Source organism: Notothenia rossii (genome assembly GCF_949606895.1).
Source record: "Notothenia rossii genome assembly, chromosome: 2".
Classification (NCBI taxonomy): Eukaryota; Metazoa; Chordata; class Actinopteri; order Perciformes; family Nototheniidae; genus Notothenia; species Notothenia rossii.
The window spans coordinates 1,150,708-1,167,083 of record NC_136904.1 but is presented as its reverse complement, the minus strand read 5'-3'; the positions used below and the strand labels follow the sequence as shown (position 1 = coordinate 1,167,083).

The 16,376-nt window shown below is 46.3% G+C and overlaps 1 protein-coding gene across 1 annotated transcript; it reads right to left on the bottom strand.

The window, feature by feature from the left end:
* Nucleotides 1–123: 123 nt before the first annotated feature.
* LOC307027893 (uncharacterized protein) lies at nt 124–13,652 on the bottom strand (the record flags this gene model as incomplete). The annotated part of the gene is made up of 5 exons (XM_079662586.1): nt 124–486; nt 703–946; nt 1,382–1,484; nt 1,611–1,675; nt 13,631–13,652. 5 exons carry the CDS (start codon nt 13,650–13,652, stop codon nt 294–296), a joined length of 627 nt encoding a protein of 208 aa, XP_079518712.1. The 3' UTR covers nt 124–293.
* Nucleotides 13,653–16,376: the final 2,724 nt, after the last annotated feature.

Genomic DNA, 16,376 nt, shown 5'->3' with positions numbered 1-16,376 from the left:
TTTTAAACTGTAACAAAATTAGAACCAGAATAATATATATATATAATATATATTATAAAAACATAAAGTGCATGTCTTTGTGTGTTTTGGTTTACATGATATGTCTCTCGTTGTAGGTGTTTGTGGCAGATTTTGATGCCTTGATGAAAGAGGGAGGGGGCTCCCATTTGAAACACTGTGGCTCAAGGTTTGCCATCTTCACAGTCATGATGGATGATAGAGTTCCATCAAGAGCCAAACTGTTTGGGGTTTTGGTTTTGTTCAGTCCCACCACAGAGAACACTCGTTCAGCATCAGCATTTGAATGTGGAAGTACCAACACCAACTTGGCAATACGAGAGAGCCTCCCAAATCTGCTCATACTGGTCACTGGTCCACGTATCTGGGTCTTCGGGCATGGCAATGTCCATGGACTGGTAGTCCAGAAACTCCTCGCTCAGTTTGTCATGCTCGTCAGGTCCGTTGTATGGGAGAAGTTCAGGAAACCTAAAAAGAACACAATGTGCACTGATCTGGTAAAGTAATGTAGCTGAAACGGGTTGTTTTTCAGATGTGGTCATTAAACTTTATAATCTATTAAGAAAATGTGAAGAAAATGTGCCAATAGTCTTTAGCCTGCTCTACTTATTAAGCATATTGAGATAACTTGTGTTATGATTTGGCACTATAGATAAATGTACTTGACTTGATACCCCAACTAACCTGTCGACGAAGTACAAGGCGTCTTCCACTCCACACTCTACCCTCTGCTGGACATCCAGAAACATGGCATGTTTTATCAGGGGCTCTCTCATGGGGAGTTTCTTCATGGCATACTCCACAGCCCTCACCAGAAAGGCCACTGCTGCCAGCTGGAACCTCTGCACTTGCTGCGGTGTAAGGTCTCCTGCATTAAGGAGCCTGTTGAGTGTAGCTCGAGTAGTGAAGCCGATCACCAGCTTTTCTCCTACGAGAGACACAATAAATCAACAACGTCACCTCATTAAGGTGCTATATGCGATTCTGGAGAAAGGTTGATGCAATATGTTCTCATTCCCAACACCAACATGTCAGTATGAGACCGGGAATAAGACGGGTGTTGAGTCACTTTAGCAATCATCAACAACCACAATAGCTAACTTGAAGGCACCCCTTTAAGTATCTTCATCACATCAGTGACACAAGGTGCAGTCACTCATTTGGGCTAAAAGGATAACATTAAAAAGTCCTGCGGACTTGTTTTCCTTGTGGTCCTATGTGTGTGATGAGATGAGATGACATTATCAAACTCATAACTTGTCTGCACAAGCAGCCCTCTAACAAACACAAACAGTATGATGTGAGTGAGATCAGTGAGTGGATAGTGTATGTGCATCTGCTGATGTGAAACTTGGAGGATTACCTGGCAGTTGGTTTGATGGGTCCTTATAGAGGATTTCATGCCATTCCTGGTGCTGCAGTGCTGCGGGCTTCAGAAACTTTGAGAGCAACTTGCGGATGAAACTCTGAAATTTGTGTTTCAGAAAAGATTTTCAAAATTACATTTAACCTAGAAGTAGAGTGCTAATGAAAAAAGGAACAAACATAGTACATTATTACTAGCATACTGTATCCCAACCTTCCCAATTTACCTCATCATGTAGAAGGAAGATGGAGGACTTCTCTCTCCGGAGGAGGAGGTTGAAGGTGGAGAAGACTGATAGAAGAGCAGGTACACCTCTGTCATTGGGTTAGAGAATGCTTCCAACCCCCGCGAGCAGAGACAGCCCTCTTGCTCGCTCCCGGGAGTGTCAGAGGTTTCCTGGCAGCTGTCAATCAAAGTCCAGTGGTTCCGCCCCAAAGTGTCAGAAACTTTTCACGCGCGCGCAGACAGACTCCTCGAGCGAGCAAGAGGGCTGTCTCTGCTCGCGGGGGTTTAATCTGTGCGCGAGGGTCATTTCATGCTCGTGTAAAAGCACATTTTCCACTCGTGAGTAGCTTGTTTTGCGCGCAAGAATATTGACCCAAATCTGACTCCATAGCAGCGACCTGCCACACTGCTCACCAGCAGCTTGTGTAACGCTCACGTAGTCAGACCCACCGTTGACTTCATAAAAATAAAAATAATGTGTTTGTAAAAATGAAGTGGTTACCTACCGTTTGACCTCCCGGTTCAGATGAAAATGTCAGTCACTGCATGAGGAGCTGAACCAGACGTTACACGTTTACTTCTCGATTTCTCCGCCATAAGTGTTGTTTTCTTCTTCTCTTGCTTTTGGCGGTAAGTGTTGTTCTCATAGAGTTAGGTTGTTATTCATAGGATAGAGACGCAATGACCCGCCCTAAGCTGCCTCTGATTGGTTTGTATACGTGGTGCCTTTCGTTGGGTTGGTTAGATTTAGCCTCGAGGGCTGATTGGTTATCACATATCTCTGTCAGCCAATCGGGGGCAGAATAGGGCGGGCTCACCCTGTCCCTGACTCGAACTACGGCAAGCCTCAAGCAACAAGTTATGGAAACATATCATTAAATTAAGAAATATTTATAAAGTAGTGAGAGGGGGAAAAAAGCGTGTGAAATGGCAAGTGTTGTATGACGCGTGTGAAGAGGTTAAATTGCTTGACTCTCACTCTCAAAGGGTGAGACTTGGCATCTTTGTACTCACTGTTCTCCTGACTGTTCTCCTCACTGTTCTCCTGACTGTTCTCCTGACTGTTCTCCTCTCTGTTCTCCTGACTGTTCTCCTCACTGTTCTCCTCACTGTTCTCCTCACTGTTCTCCTGACTGTTCTCCTCACTGTTCTCCTCTCTGTTCTCCTCTCTATTCTCTTCACTGTTCTCCTCACTGTTCTCCTCTCTGTTCTCCTCACTGTTCTCCTGACTGTTCTCCTCTCTGTTCTCCTCACTGTTCTCCTCTCTGTTCTCCTCTCTATTCTCTTCACTGTTCTCCTGACTGTTCTCCTCTCTGTTCTCCTCACTGTTCTCCTGACTGTTCTCCTCTCTGTTCTCCTCACTGTTCTCCTCACTGTTCTCCTCACTGTTCTCCTCACTGTTCTCCTCTCTATTCTCTTCACTGTTCTCCTGACTGTTCTCCTCACTGTTCTCCTGACTGTTCTCCTCACTGTTCTCCTCACTGTTCTCCTCACTGTTCTCCTCACTGTTCTCCTCTCTGTTCTCCTGACTGTTCTCCTCTCTGTTCTCCTCACTGTTCTCCTCACTGTTCTCCTCACTGTTCTCCTGACTGTTCTCCTCACTGTTCTCCTGACTGTTCTCCTCACTGTTCTCCTGACTGTTCTCCTCACTGTTCTCCTCACTGTTCTCCTCACTGTTCTCCTCTCTGTTCTCCTCTCTATTCTCTTCACTGTTCTCCTCACTGTTCTCCTGACTGTTCTCCTCACTGTTCTCCTCACTGTTCTCCTCACTGTTCTCCTCTCTGTTCTCCTCTCTATTCTCTTCACTGTTCTCCTCACTGTTCTCCTGACTGTTCTCCTGACTGTTCTCCTCTCTGTTCTCCTGACTGTTCTCCTCTCTGTTCTCCTCACTGTTCTCCTCTCTGTTCTCCTCTCTGTTCTCCTGACTGTTCTCCTCTCTGTTCTCCTCTCTGTTCTCCTGACTGTTCTCCTCACTGTTCTCCTCACTGTTCTCCTCTCTGTTCTCCTCACTGTTCTCCTCTCTGTTCTCCTGACTGTTCTCCTCACTGTTCTCCTCACTGTTCTCCTCACTGTTCTCCTCTCTGTTCTCCTGACTGTTCTCCTCTCTGTTCTCCTCACTGTTCTCCTGACTGTTCTCCTCACTGTTCTCCTGACTGTTCTCCTCACTGTTCTCCTCACTGTTCTCCTCACTGTTCTCCTCACTGTTCTCCTCACTGTTCTCCTCTCTGTTCTCCTGACTGTTCTCCTCACTGTTCTCCTCTCTGTTCTCCTCACTGTTCTCCTGACTGTTCTCCTCTCTGTTCTCCTCACTGTTCTCCTCTCTGTTCTCCTCTCTATTCTCTTCACTGTTCTCCTGACTGTTCTCCTCTCTGTTCTCCTCACTGTTCTCCTGACTGTTCTCCTCTCTGTTCTCCTCACTGTTCTCCTCACTGTTCTCCTCTCTATTCTCTTCACTGTTCTCCTGACTGTTCTCCTCACTGTTCTCCTGACTGTTCTCCTCACTGTTCTCCTCACTGTTCTCCTCACTGTTCTCCTCTCTGTTCTCCTCACTGTTCTCCTCACTGTTCTCCTCACTGTTCTCCTGACTGTTCTCCTCACTGTTCTCCTGACTGTTCTCCTCACTGTTCTCCTGACTGTTCTCCTCACTGTTCTCCTCACTGTTCTCCTCACTGTTCTCCTCTCTGTTCTCCTCTCTATTCTCTTCACTGTTCTCCTCACTGTTCTCCTGACTGTTCTCCTCACTGTTCTCCTCACTGTTCTCCTCACTTTTCTCCTCACTGTTCTCCTCTCTGTTCTCCTCTCTATTCTCTTCACTGTTCTCCTCACTGTTCTCCTGACTGTTCTCCTGACTGTTCTCCTCTCTGTTCTCCTGACTGTTCTCCTCTCTGTTCTCCTCACTGTTCTCCTCTCTGTTCTCCTCTCTGTTCTCCTGACTGTTCTCCTCTCTGTTCTCCTCACTGTTCTCCTCTCTGTTCTCCTGACTGTTCTCCTCACTGTTCTCCTCACTGTTCTCCTCTCTGTTCTCCTCACTGTTCTCCTCTCTGTTCTCCTGACTGTTCTCCTCACTGTTCTCCTCACTGTTCTCCTCTCTGTTCTCCTGACTGTTCTCCTCTCTGTTCTCCTCACTGTTCTCCTGACTGTTCTCCTCACTGTTCTCCTGACTGTTCTCCTCACTGTTCTCCTCTCTGTTCTCCTCTCTATTCTCTTCACTGTTCTCCTCACTGTTCTCCTGACTGTTCTCCTGACTGTTCTCCTCACTGTTCTCCTGACTGTTCTCCTCACTGTTCTCCTCACTGTTCTCCTCACTGTTCTCCTCTCTGTTCTCCTCTCTGTTCTCCTCTCTATTCTCTTCACTGTTCTCCTCACTGTTCTCCTGACTGTTCTCCTCACTGTTCTCCTCACTGTTCTCCTCACTGTTCTCCTCACTGTTCTCCTCTCTGTTCTCCTCTCTGTTCTCTTCACTGTTCTCCTCACTGTTCTCCTCACTGTTCTCTTCTCTGTTCTCCTCACTGTTCTCTTCTCTGTTCTCCTCACTGTTCTCCTCACTGTTCTCTTCACTGTTCTCCTCACTGTTCTCTTCTCTGTTCTCCTCACTGTTCTCTTCTCTGTTCTCCTCTCTGTTCTCTTCACTGTTCTCCTCTCTGTTCTCCTCACTGTTCTCTTCTCTGTTCTCCTCACTGTTCTCTTCTCTGTTCTCCTCACTGTTCTCCTCACTGTTCTCTTCTCTGTTCTCCTCACTGTCCTCCTCACTGTTCTCTTCTCTGTTCTCCTCACTGTTCTCCTCACTGTTCTCTTCTCTGTTCTCCTCACTGTCCTCCTCACTGTTCTCCTCACTGTTCTCCTCACTGTTCTCCTCACTGTTCTCTTCTCTGTTCTCCTCACTGTTCTCCTCACTGTTCTCTTCTCTGTTCTCCTCTCTGTTCTCTTCTCTGTTCTCTTCTCTGTTCTCCTCACTGTTCTCTTCTCTGTTCTCCTCACTGTTCTCCTCTCTGTTCTCCTCACTGTTCTCCTGACTGTTCTCCTGACTGTTCTCCTCACTGTTCTCCTCACTGTTCTCCTCTCTGTTCTCCTCACTGTTCTCCTGACTGTTCTCCTCACTGTTCTCCTGACTGTTCTCCTCACTGTTCTCCTCACTGTTCTCCTGACTGTTCTCCTCTCTGTTCTCCTCACTGTTCTCCTCACTGTTCTCCTCACTGTTCTCCTCACTGTTCTCTTCTCTGTTCTCCTCACTGTTCTCCTCACTGTTCTCCTCACTGTTCTCTTCTCTGTTCTCCTCACTGTTCTCCTCACTGTTCTCCTCACTGTTCTCCTCACTGTTCTCTTCTCTGTTCTCCTCACTGTTCTCCTCTCTGTTCTCCTCACTGTTCTCCTCACTGTTCTCCTCTCTGTTCTCCTGACTGTTCTCCTCTCTGTTCTCCTCTCTGTTCTCCTCTCTGTTCTCCTCACTGTTCTCCTCACTGTTCTCCTCTCTGTTCTCCTCTCTGTTCTCCTCACTGTTCTCTTCACTGTTCTCCTCACTGTTCTCCTGACTGTTCTCCTCACTGTTCTCCTCACTGTTCTCCTGACTGTTCTCCTCACTGTTCTCCCGACTGTTCTCCTCACTGTTCTCCCGACTGTTCTCCTCACTGTTCTCCTCACTGTTCTCCTCACTGTTCTCCCGACTGTTCTCCTCACTGTTCTCCCGACTGTTCTCCTCACTGTTCTCCCGACTGTTCTCCTCTCTGTTCTCCTCACTGTTCTCCTGACTGTTCTCCTCTCTGTTCTCCTGACTGTTCTCCTCTCTGTTCTCCTCACTGTTCTCCTCACTGTTCTCCTCACTGTTCTCCTGAGTGTTCTCCTGACTGTTCTCCTCACTGGTCTCCTCACTGTTCTCCTGACTGTTCTCCTGACTGTTCTCCGGACTGTTCTCCGGACTGTTCTCCTGACTGTTCTCCTCACTGTTCTCCTGACTGTTCTCCTGAGTGTTCTCCTGACTGTTCTCCTCACTGTTCTCCTCACTGTTCTCCTGACTGTTCTCCTCTCTGTTCTCCTCACTGTTCTCCTCTCTGTTCTCCTCACTGTTCTCCTCACTGTTATCCTCACTGTTTTCCTCACTGTTCTCCTCACTGTTCTCCTCACTGTTCTCCTCACTGTTCTCCTCTCTGTTCTCCTCACTGTTCTCCTCACTGTTCTCCTCTCTGTTCTCCTCACTGTTCTCCTGACTGTTCTCCTCACTGTTCTCCTCACTGTTCTCCTGACTGTTCTCCTCTCTGTTCTCCTCACTGTTCTCCTCTCTGTTCTCCTCACTGTTCTCCTCACTGTTATCCTCACTGTTTTCCTCACTGTTCTCCTCACTGTTCTCCTCACTGTTCTCCTGACTGTTCTCCTGACTGTTCTCCTCACTGTTCTCCTCACTGTTCTCCTGACTGTTCTCCTGACTGTTCTCCTCACTGTTCTCCTGAGTGTTCTCCTCTCTGTTCTCCTCTCTGTTCTCCTCACTGTTCTCCTCACTGTTCTCCTCTCTGTTCTCCTCACTGTTCTCCTCACTGTTCTCCTCTCTGTTCTCCTCACTGTTCTCCTGACTGTTCTCCTCACTGTTCTCCTCACTGTTATCCTCACTGTTCTCCTCACTGTTCTCCTCACTGTTCTCCTCACTGTTCTCCTGACTGTTCTCCTCTCTGTTCTCCTCACTGTTCTCCTCACTGTTTTCCTCACTGTTCTCCTCACTGTTCTCCTCACTGTTCTCCTGACTGTTCTCCTCTGTTCTCCTGACTGTTCTCCTGACTGTTCTCCTGACTGTTCTCCTCACTGTTCTCCTGACTGTTCTCCTCTCTGTTCTCCTCACTGTTCTCCTCTCTGTTCTCCTCTCTGTTCTCCTGACTGTTCTCCTCACTGTTCTCCTGACTGTTCTCCTGACTGTTCTCCTGACTGTTCTCCTCTCTGTTCTCCTGACTGTTCTCCTGACTGTTCTCCTGACTGTTCTCCTCACTGTTATCCTCACTGTTCTCCTCACTGTTCTCTTGAGTGTTCTCCTCTCTGTTCTCCTCACTGTTCTCCTCACTGTTCTCTTGAGTGTTCTCCTCTCTGTTCTCCTCTCTGTTCTCCTGACTGTTCTCCTGACTGTTCTCCTGACTGTTCTCCTCACTGTTCTCCTCACTGTTCTCCTGACTGTTCTCCTCTGTTCTCCTGACTGTTCTCCTGACTGTTCTCCTCTCTGTTCTCCTGACTGTTCTCCTGACTGTTCTCCTGACTGTTCTCCTCACTGTTCTCCTGACTGTTCTCCTCTCTGTTCTCCTGAGTGTTCTCCTGAGTGTTCTCCTGAGTGTTCTCCTGACTGTTCTCCTCACTGTTCTCCTCACTGTTCTCCTCTCTGTTCTCCTGAGTGTTCTCCTGAGTGTTCTCCTGAGTGTTCTCCTGACTGTTCTCCTGACTGTTCTCCTCACTGTTCTCCTCTCTGTTCTCCTGAGTGTTCTCCTGAGTGTTCTCCTGAGTGTTCTCCTGAGTGTTCTCCTGACTGTTCTCCTGACTGTTCTCCTCACTGTTCTCCTCACTGTTCTCCTCACTGTTCTCCTGACTGTTCTCCGGAGTGTTCTCCTGACTGTTCTCCTCTCTGTTCTCCTGAGTGTTCTCCTGACTGTTCTCCTGACTGTTCTCCTGACTGTTCTCCTGACTGTTCTCCTCACTGTTCTCCTGACTGTTCTCCTCACTGTTCTCCTCACTGTTCTCCTCTCTGTTCTCCTCACTGTTCTCCTCTCTGTTCTCCTCTCTGTTCTCCTCTCTGTTCTCCTCTCTGTTCTCCTCACTGTTCTCCTGACTGTTCTCCTGACTGTTCTCCTCACTGTTCTCCTGACTGTTCTCCTCACTGTTCTCCTCACTGTTCTCCTCTCTGTTCTCCTCTCTGTTCTCCTCTCTGTTCTCCTCTCTGTTCTCCTGACTGTTCTCCTGACTGTTCTCCTGACTGTTCTCCTCACTGTTCTCCTGACTGTTCTCCTGACTGTTCTCCTGACTGTTCTCCTCACTGTTGTCCTCTCTGTTCTCCTCACTGTTCTCCTCTCTGTTCTCCTCATTGTTCTCCTGACTGTTCTCCTCTCTGTCCTCCTGACTGTTCTCCTCACTGTTCTCCTCACTGTTCTCCTCTCTGTTCTCCTGACTGTTCTCCTCACTGTTCTCCTCTCTGTTCTCCTCTCTGTTCTCCTCACTGTTCTCCTCACTGTTCTCCTCTCTGTTCTCCTCACTGTTCTCCTCTCTGTTCTCCTGACTGTTCTCCTGACTGTTCTCCTCACTGTTCTCCTCACTGTTCTCCTGACTGTTCTCCTCACTGTTCTCCTGACTGTTCTCCTCACTGTTCTCCTGACTGTTCTCCTCTCTGTTCTCCTGACTGTTCTCCTCACTGTTCTCTTCACTGTTCTCCTCTCTGTTCTCCTGACTGTTCTCCTCACTGTTCTCCTCACTGTTCTCCCCACTGTTCTCCTCACTGTTCTCCTGACTGTTCTCCTCTCTGTTCTCCTGACTGTTCTCCTGACTGTTCTCCTCACTGTTCTCCTCTCTGTTCTCCTGACTGTTCTCCTCACTGTTCTCCTCACTGTTCTCCTGACTGTTCTCCTGACTGTTCTCCTCTCTGTTCTCCTCACTGTTCTCCTGACTGTTCTCCTCACTGTTCTCCTGACTGTTCTCCTCTCTGTTCTCCTGACTGTTCTCCTCACTGTTCTCCTGACTGTTCTCCTCTCTGTTCTCCTCACTGTTCTCCTGACTGTTCTCCTGACTGTTCTCTTCACTGTTCTCCTGACTGTTCTCCTCTATGTTCTCCTGACTGTTCTCCTGACTGTTCTCCTCACTGTTCTCCTCTCTGTTCTCCTGACTGTTCTCCTCACTGTTCTCCTCACTGTTCTCCTCACTGTTCTCCTCTCTGTTCTCCTGACTGTTCTCCTCACTGTTCTCCTCACTGTTCTCCTCACTGTTCTCCCGACTGTTCTCCTCACTGTTCTCCCGACTGTTCTCCTCTCTGTTCTCCTCACTGTTCTCCTCACTGTTCTCCTCACTGTTCTCCTGAGTGTTCTCCTGACTGTTCTCCTGACTGTTCTCCTGACTGTTCTCCTCTCTGTTCTCCTCACTGTTCTCCTCACTGTTCTCCTGACTGTTCTCCTGACTGTTCTCCTCTCTGTTCTCCTCACTGTTCTCCTCACTGTTCTCCTGAGTGTTCTCCTGACTGTTCTCCTCACTGTTCTCCTCACTGTTCTCCTGACTGTTCTCCTGACTGTTCTCCTCTCTGTTCTCCTCACTGTTCTCCTCACTGTTCTCCTGAGTGTTCTCCTGACTGTTCTCCTCACTGTTCTCCTCACTGTTCTCCTGACTGTTCTCCTCACTGTTCTCCTGAGTGTTCTCCTGAGTGTTCTCCTGAGTGTTCTCCTGACTGTTCTCCGGACTGTTCTCCGGACTGTTCTCCGGACTGTTCTCCTGACTGTTCTCCTGACTGTTCTCCTCACTGTTCTCCTGAGTGTTCTCCTGACTGTTCTCCTCACTGTTCTCCTGAGTGTTCTCCTCTCTGTTCTCCTCTCTGTTCTCCTCACTGTTCTCCTCACTGTTCTCCTCTCTGTTCTCCTCACTGTTCTCCTCACTGTTCTCCTCACTGTTCTCCTGACTGTTCTCCTGACTGTTCTCCTCTCTGTTCTCCTGACTGTTCTCCTGACTGTTCTCCTGACTGTTCTCCTCTCTGTTCTCCTGAGTGTTCTCCTGAGTGTTCTCCTGACTGTTCTCCTCACTGTTCTCCTGAGTGTTCTCCTCTCTGTTCTCCTCTCTGTTCTCCTCACTGTTCTCCTCTCTGTTCTCCTCACTGTTCTCCTCACTGTTCTCCTCACTGTTCTCCTCACTGTTTTCCTCACTGTTTTCCTCACTGTTCTCCTCACTGTTCTCCTCACTGTTCTCCTGACTGTTCTCCTGACTGTTCTCCTGACTGTTCTCCTCTCTGTTCTCCTGAGTGTTCTCCTGAGTGTTCTCCTGACTGTTCTCCTGACTGTTCTCCTCTCTGTTCTCCTGACTGTTCTCCTGAGTGTTCTCCTGAGTGTTCTCCTGACTGTTCTCCTCACTGTTCTCCTCACTGTTCTCCTCACTGTTCTCTTGAGTGTTCTCCTCTCTGTTCTCCTCTCTGTTCTCCTGACTGTTCTCCTGACTGTTCTCCTGACTGTTCTCCTGACTGTTCTCCTCACTGTTCTCCTGACTGTTCTCCTCTGTTCTCCTGACTGTTCTCCTGACTGTTCTCCTGACTGTTCTCCTGACTGTTCTCCTCTCTGTTCTCCTCACTGTTCTCCTGACTGTTCTCCTCTCTGTTCTCCTGAGTGTTCTCCTGAGTGTTCTCCTGACTGTTCTCCTGACTGTTCTCCTCTCTGTTCTCCTGAGTGTTCTCCTGACTGTTCTCCTGACTGTTCTCCTCACTGTTCTCCTCTCTGTTCTCCTCTCTGTTCTCCCCACTGTTCTCCTCTCTGTTCTCCTCTCTGTTCTCCTCACTGTTCTCCTCTCTGTTCTCCTCACTGTTCTCCTCTCTGTTCTCCTGACTGTTCTCCTCACTGTTCTCCTCACTGTTCTCCTCACTGTTCTCCTCACTGTTCTCCTCTCTGTTCTCCCCACTGTTCTCCTCACTGTTCTCCTCTCTGTTCTCCTCTCTGTTCTCCTCTCTGTTCTCCTCACTGTTCTCCTGACTGTTCTCCTCTCTGTTCTCCTCACTGTTCTCCTCACTGTTCTCCTGACTGTTCTCCTCACTGTTCTCCTGACTGTTCTCCTCACTGTTCTCCTGACTGTTCTCCTCACTGTTCTCCTGACTGTTCTCCTCACTGTTCTCCTGACAGCTGGTTTTGGGTCTAAAGTCTCTGTTGTCATCTTAGACAAGTGGATGTAATCAAATAAGTATGTGAACATAACCAATAACCTACCATAGCCAATAACAAATGAATGTAACTTATTTTATTTGTGTTGTTCATTCATATCTTATTTCACCTTAACATTTATTTTATTTATGCATTTTTTTGTATCTCCAGTTTTAAAGGATATCTTTGGTTACTGTCCTCTAGTGTACATTGGAATGATTTCAAACCTGTTTAAATATGTGTTTACATCAATTGTGACCAAACCGTTTGAACTTAGATTAAAGTGAACTATCTAAACACTCAGAGTCCTTTACCTCACTGAGCTGCAGTTATCAGCCTCTCAGTCTGACTGGAGAGGACTCTCCCTCCACATCATTGTAGAAACATCTTCTTCTAATAGCCGTTAGAGCAGCTAGCACCAGATTCTAATAACAACAGCGCCAGTACCGGTGCACCCTCCCTCTCTCTCTCGCTCTCTCCCACGCTCACTCGCATTTTGGCTGTGAGCTGCGGGCGCCAGATAAGCCAACATCCCCCATTTGCATCACTTACAGCGCCCATGGTACAGGGCACATGAAACGTGTAACCGGGGTGAAAAGGGTGTTACATTTACTTAAATATGAATGTTGTTACATCAAGGCTGAAAATTAGGATGAGCACCAACGGTCAAAAGTGTTATTTTCCCTCCCAGAGCTACCAGCGCAGCGTCTCCCCAGATCTGGCGCCCTAGACGAACATCAACGCCAGTGCTACGGACCGGCCCTGAGTTCATATGCAACTCGCAAATATCTCTATCTCTTTCTCTCTCTCTCTCCCCCTCTCTCAATGTTGGTACGCAAATGCGCCTTTTTTCAAATGACCCGGTGCTCTTTATGTGCAGCCCTGGATATTATTCAATCTTTTGGACGAATGCTCTCTGCCAGAGGTTACAATGGTGGGGCCAGTGGTTATAAAAGAGCCAGTGGAATCTTACCCGTAAAGGTGGGGTAGGTAATTTTGGAGAAACCAGCTCGGGTGCGCTAGAATTTGAAAATACACAGCCGGAAAAAGTCTTCCTCACAGAGCCCCTCCTCCAACACACACGAACGTGCACATGACCAATGAGGGCACGAGATCAGTTTGTGCCCAGATGGAAGGCTGACAGGCAGGTAGGCCATCCAGTTACTTTAGCCGGCTCAGATGATTGGTCGAGCTTTTTACAGCGCCACGGCTTCCACAGATTACCTTTTTTTTGTCAAAGCACTTCAGATATTCATTGCTATCGGGATGTTAAGCGCATTCCATAGAATATAACAAAAAGTGTATCTCGAGCCGGTTTCTCAAACTTACCTACCCCACCTTTAATGTCTACCCCTGTATGTAAGTGCAGCCTTTACATGTTCATCATTTAACTGTGTTTTCTAAGTGTAATGATTGTTTTTGTTGTAATATTTCATGCGTGCAATATTTAGTCTTTTATGTTGAAGTCCAAGCTCACGTCTCGTTATGCTGTTCACGCGTGAGTTAGAGAGCGAGAACATGAGAAACACCCTCAGAGTAAGATGCACGGATACTTACAGCTCCGTTAGTTTTGTATTCTTATATAAGTTGTGAACAGAACTGAAGAATACTTCCCTCTGTTTACACAGCATGCAGCCCAACCAGGTATGGTGTTGTGTTGTATTACCTTTATGTTGAATACCTTGCTAGTCATCTCACATGCTGTGCATGTTATTGTGTGTCTAACCCAAAACTGTGTTTGTCATTTATACTGTTTGTTTGTGTAGTTTTGACGGTAGATTCGAAGAGGAATAAACCCGTTATGAGAAAGCCACTTGTGTCTGCCTGTTCTTCGAGGGAATTACACTGTACGTTATGTAAATAACTTATTGAGCTTCTTTCTTATCAACTTAGATTTGCTAGAAGATGTGGGCCTATTAACACATATATGTTTAATAAGTACAATATAAGAAATGCACAACTTTAATTTGTGGGCCATATTTCATTGTACTTTTTAAATTAGCTGAGAGCCGATTCAAAATGGCCCTCTGGCTGCATTTGGCCCCCGGGTCGTAGTTTGGACAACCAATGAAGATAATAATAGAAATAAGTATAGTAGCATTTTGACCTTACTGGTTCCCGGATAAAACCATCAGGGCGGCCACTTCCGCTTTATGAGGATGGCGTGGACAGTAGTGCTGCGTACCTGGACTCACATTCAGGTTCATGTCCGGATTCAAGTCCAGAGGTTCAGGTTCAGGTCCGGACCTGAACCCATGGCTTGTGTCAAGTTTTGTGAGTAACTAAAGTGAACTTATTTTGAGCTAATTATCAATTGAAAATAAACTCATAATCAACTAATCCCGACGTTCCGGTTTTAACCGGACTTGAACCGAAACTTTTTACAAGTCCAGTACCGGTTCGGCGTACCGGTACGCAGCACTAGTGGACAGTGTCTTAAATATTGGAAACAGAAATAGCAAATCTACTTTTCATGGCTCAAGATCCAGAGTAGGCCTATCAAGAATTCTTAAAATCTGCCAAACAATTCGAAGGACCAATCACATTAGATTGGACAAGGACAAGGAAAAAGGTTCAAGGTTCTTTATTTAGCCATACGAACATAGCTACAGTGTAGTTATGAAAATCTTAGGGCACAGGCTTCTCCAACAGAGCAACACAAAACACAGATAAACAGAAAGAATATAGTGCAAGCATGTGGGGCCTACAGACCGCAGCAGGGACCAGTTGAAGATGTCTGCGCACACCCTGAGCACACGGCCAGGAATGCCATCAGGTCCAGGAGCCTGTGGGTTAACCCTTTTAAAGGATTTGCACACATCTGCTCTGTCTAAAACAAAAGGGCGGGGCTCCTGGGCTTCATGTGCTTCCACAGCCTGGCTGCTCTCTAATCGAGCAAAACAAATGTTCAGCTCATCTGGGAGAGATACGCATGCAGACAGTCCCGCAGCACCCCCCGCTGCTCCTTTGTAATCTGTAATTGTTCTTAGCCCCCCCACATGTTCCGGGTGTTACAGCCTTTCAGACACCACTTTGTCTCTATATTGTCTCTTTGCACTGCTAATTGCTCTACGGAGTTTATACCTACATTTCTAATTTTCCCCCACATACAGTAATTGGGATATTGATATGATATATGTGAGTTGCAAACAGATGAATGTAATGTATTTTCTTTCAAAAGTTCAGGTGTTTAATAGTCTTATGCCCTGTGGGATGAAACTGTCCCGAAGTCTGGTGGTTTTAGTCCGGATGCTGCAGTAATGCCCGCCAGACGGCAGCAGACTGAACAGTTTGTGGCTGGGGTGATGGGGGTCTTTTATAATCCGGAGGGATTTCTTCCCGAGCCGCTGAGAGTAAAGGTCCTCCATGGATGGCAGCTCCGTCCTGGTGATGTTCTGTGACGTTTTCACCCCCCCCTCTGTAAAGCCTTACGTTTGAGGGCGAGTACAAAAGGACTTGTGATTCAGATGAAGACACATATTGGTTTTCTGAACTGACCTTATTTCTTGTATACTGATATATGAATACTGGATCTAAAAAAAGATGATATCATTGGAATATACAGTGTTTGTTTTGAATAATTATTATAATTTGTTATATAATAATTAGTGGCTGGAATGTAGGAGCTAAATTGTTTGTCTTGCCATTACTTATATTATTATCTTAATTTCTGTTTGCATCACGTTTAATTCTTATTGTTTATCACTTCCGGCAATGGTCAGGTGGGTGTGGTTTATTGGTATTTAGTCACCTGTTGGATGCCGGTTTGGAGGATATGATGTGAGGGTGCTCTGATACTTTCTGTTGACTGTCAGCTCTGGAGTTGTATATTGTTTGTTTTCGTCTTTATTGAACACCATGGACTACAAATGACTACAGACTCTTACATGGAACGTGTCACATCAAAGAGCACATGTTAGCCTCTCAGCGGCATAACTCATAGGGAGTTTGTGCCGCTACAGTGAGTTTGGGCTTTTAGGGAGGAGCTAAAGCACACCACTGCAAAGGAAAGAGGTACGCTGAATTTACAACCCAAGACAAAACGAGAGCGTAATGCGAAACAGAATGCAGCACAATAATCTTTTTATCTGGATTATATTGTTTTGTCAGGAGCACTTATCGTGTGTCAGAAATGTGCACAAACCTCTACTCTGTAGCTTAAGATGAAATGACTTAGAATAATTACACTTCAAGTCTTACCTCTGCAAGAACTCCAGGGCAGCTCCCAGTTCGGAGGGAAAACTGATGATGAGGCTATATATATATATATATATATATATATACACATACACATATATATACAGTGGGGCAAAAAAGTATTTAGTCAGCCAACAATTGTGTAAGTTCTCCCACTTAAAAAGATGAGAGAGGCCTGTAATGTTCATCCTAGGTATACCTCAACTATGAGAGAAAATCACAGTCTGATTTTTAAAGAATTTATTTGCAAATTAATGTGGAAAATAAGTATCTGGTCAATAACAAAAGTTCATCTCAATACTTTGTTATATACTCTTTGTTGGCAATGACAGAGGTCAAACGTTTTCTGTAAGTCTTCACAAGGTTTTCACTGTTGCTGGTATTTTGGCCCATTCCTCCATGCAGACCTCCTCTAGAGCAGTGATGTTTTGGGGCTGTCGCTGGGCAACACGGACTTTCAACTCCCTCCAAAGATTTTCTATAGAGTTGTCCCGATCGCCTTTTTTTGCTCCCGATCATTTGATTTTGACAATTTGCCGATACCGATTTTTCCCGATCCGATCTTTATGCAATGCATTAAGAGGAAAAAAGCATTCAAGTTGTCCCTTAAGGTTATTTTTTAATTTAAATTGGATATTCTATCCAACATGGATATAGCTTCTTTCTTTCACAGCAGCATTGGATCAGTTCAGTTGTGCAGCATTGGATCAAAACAAAATGAAGCTTATCAGTAC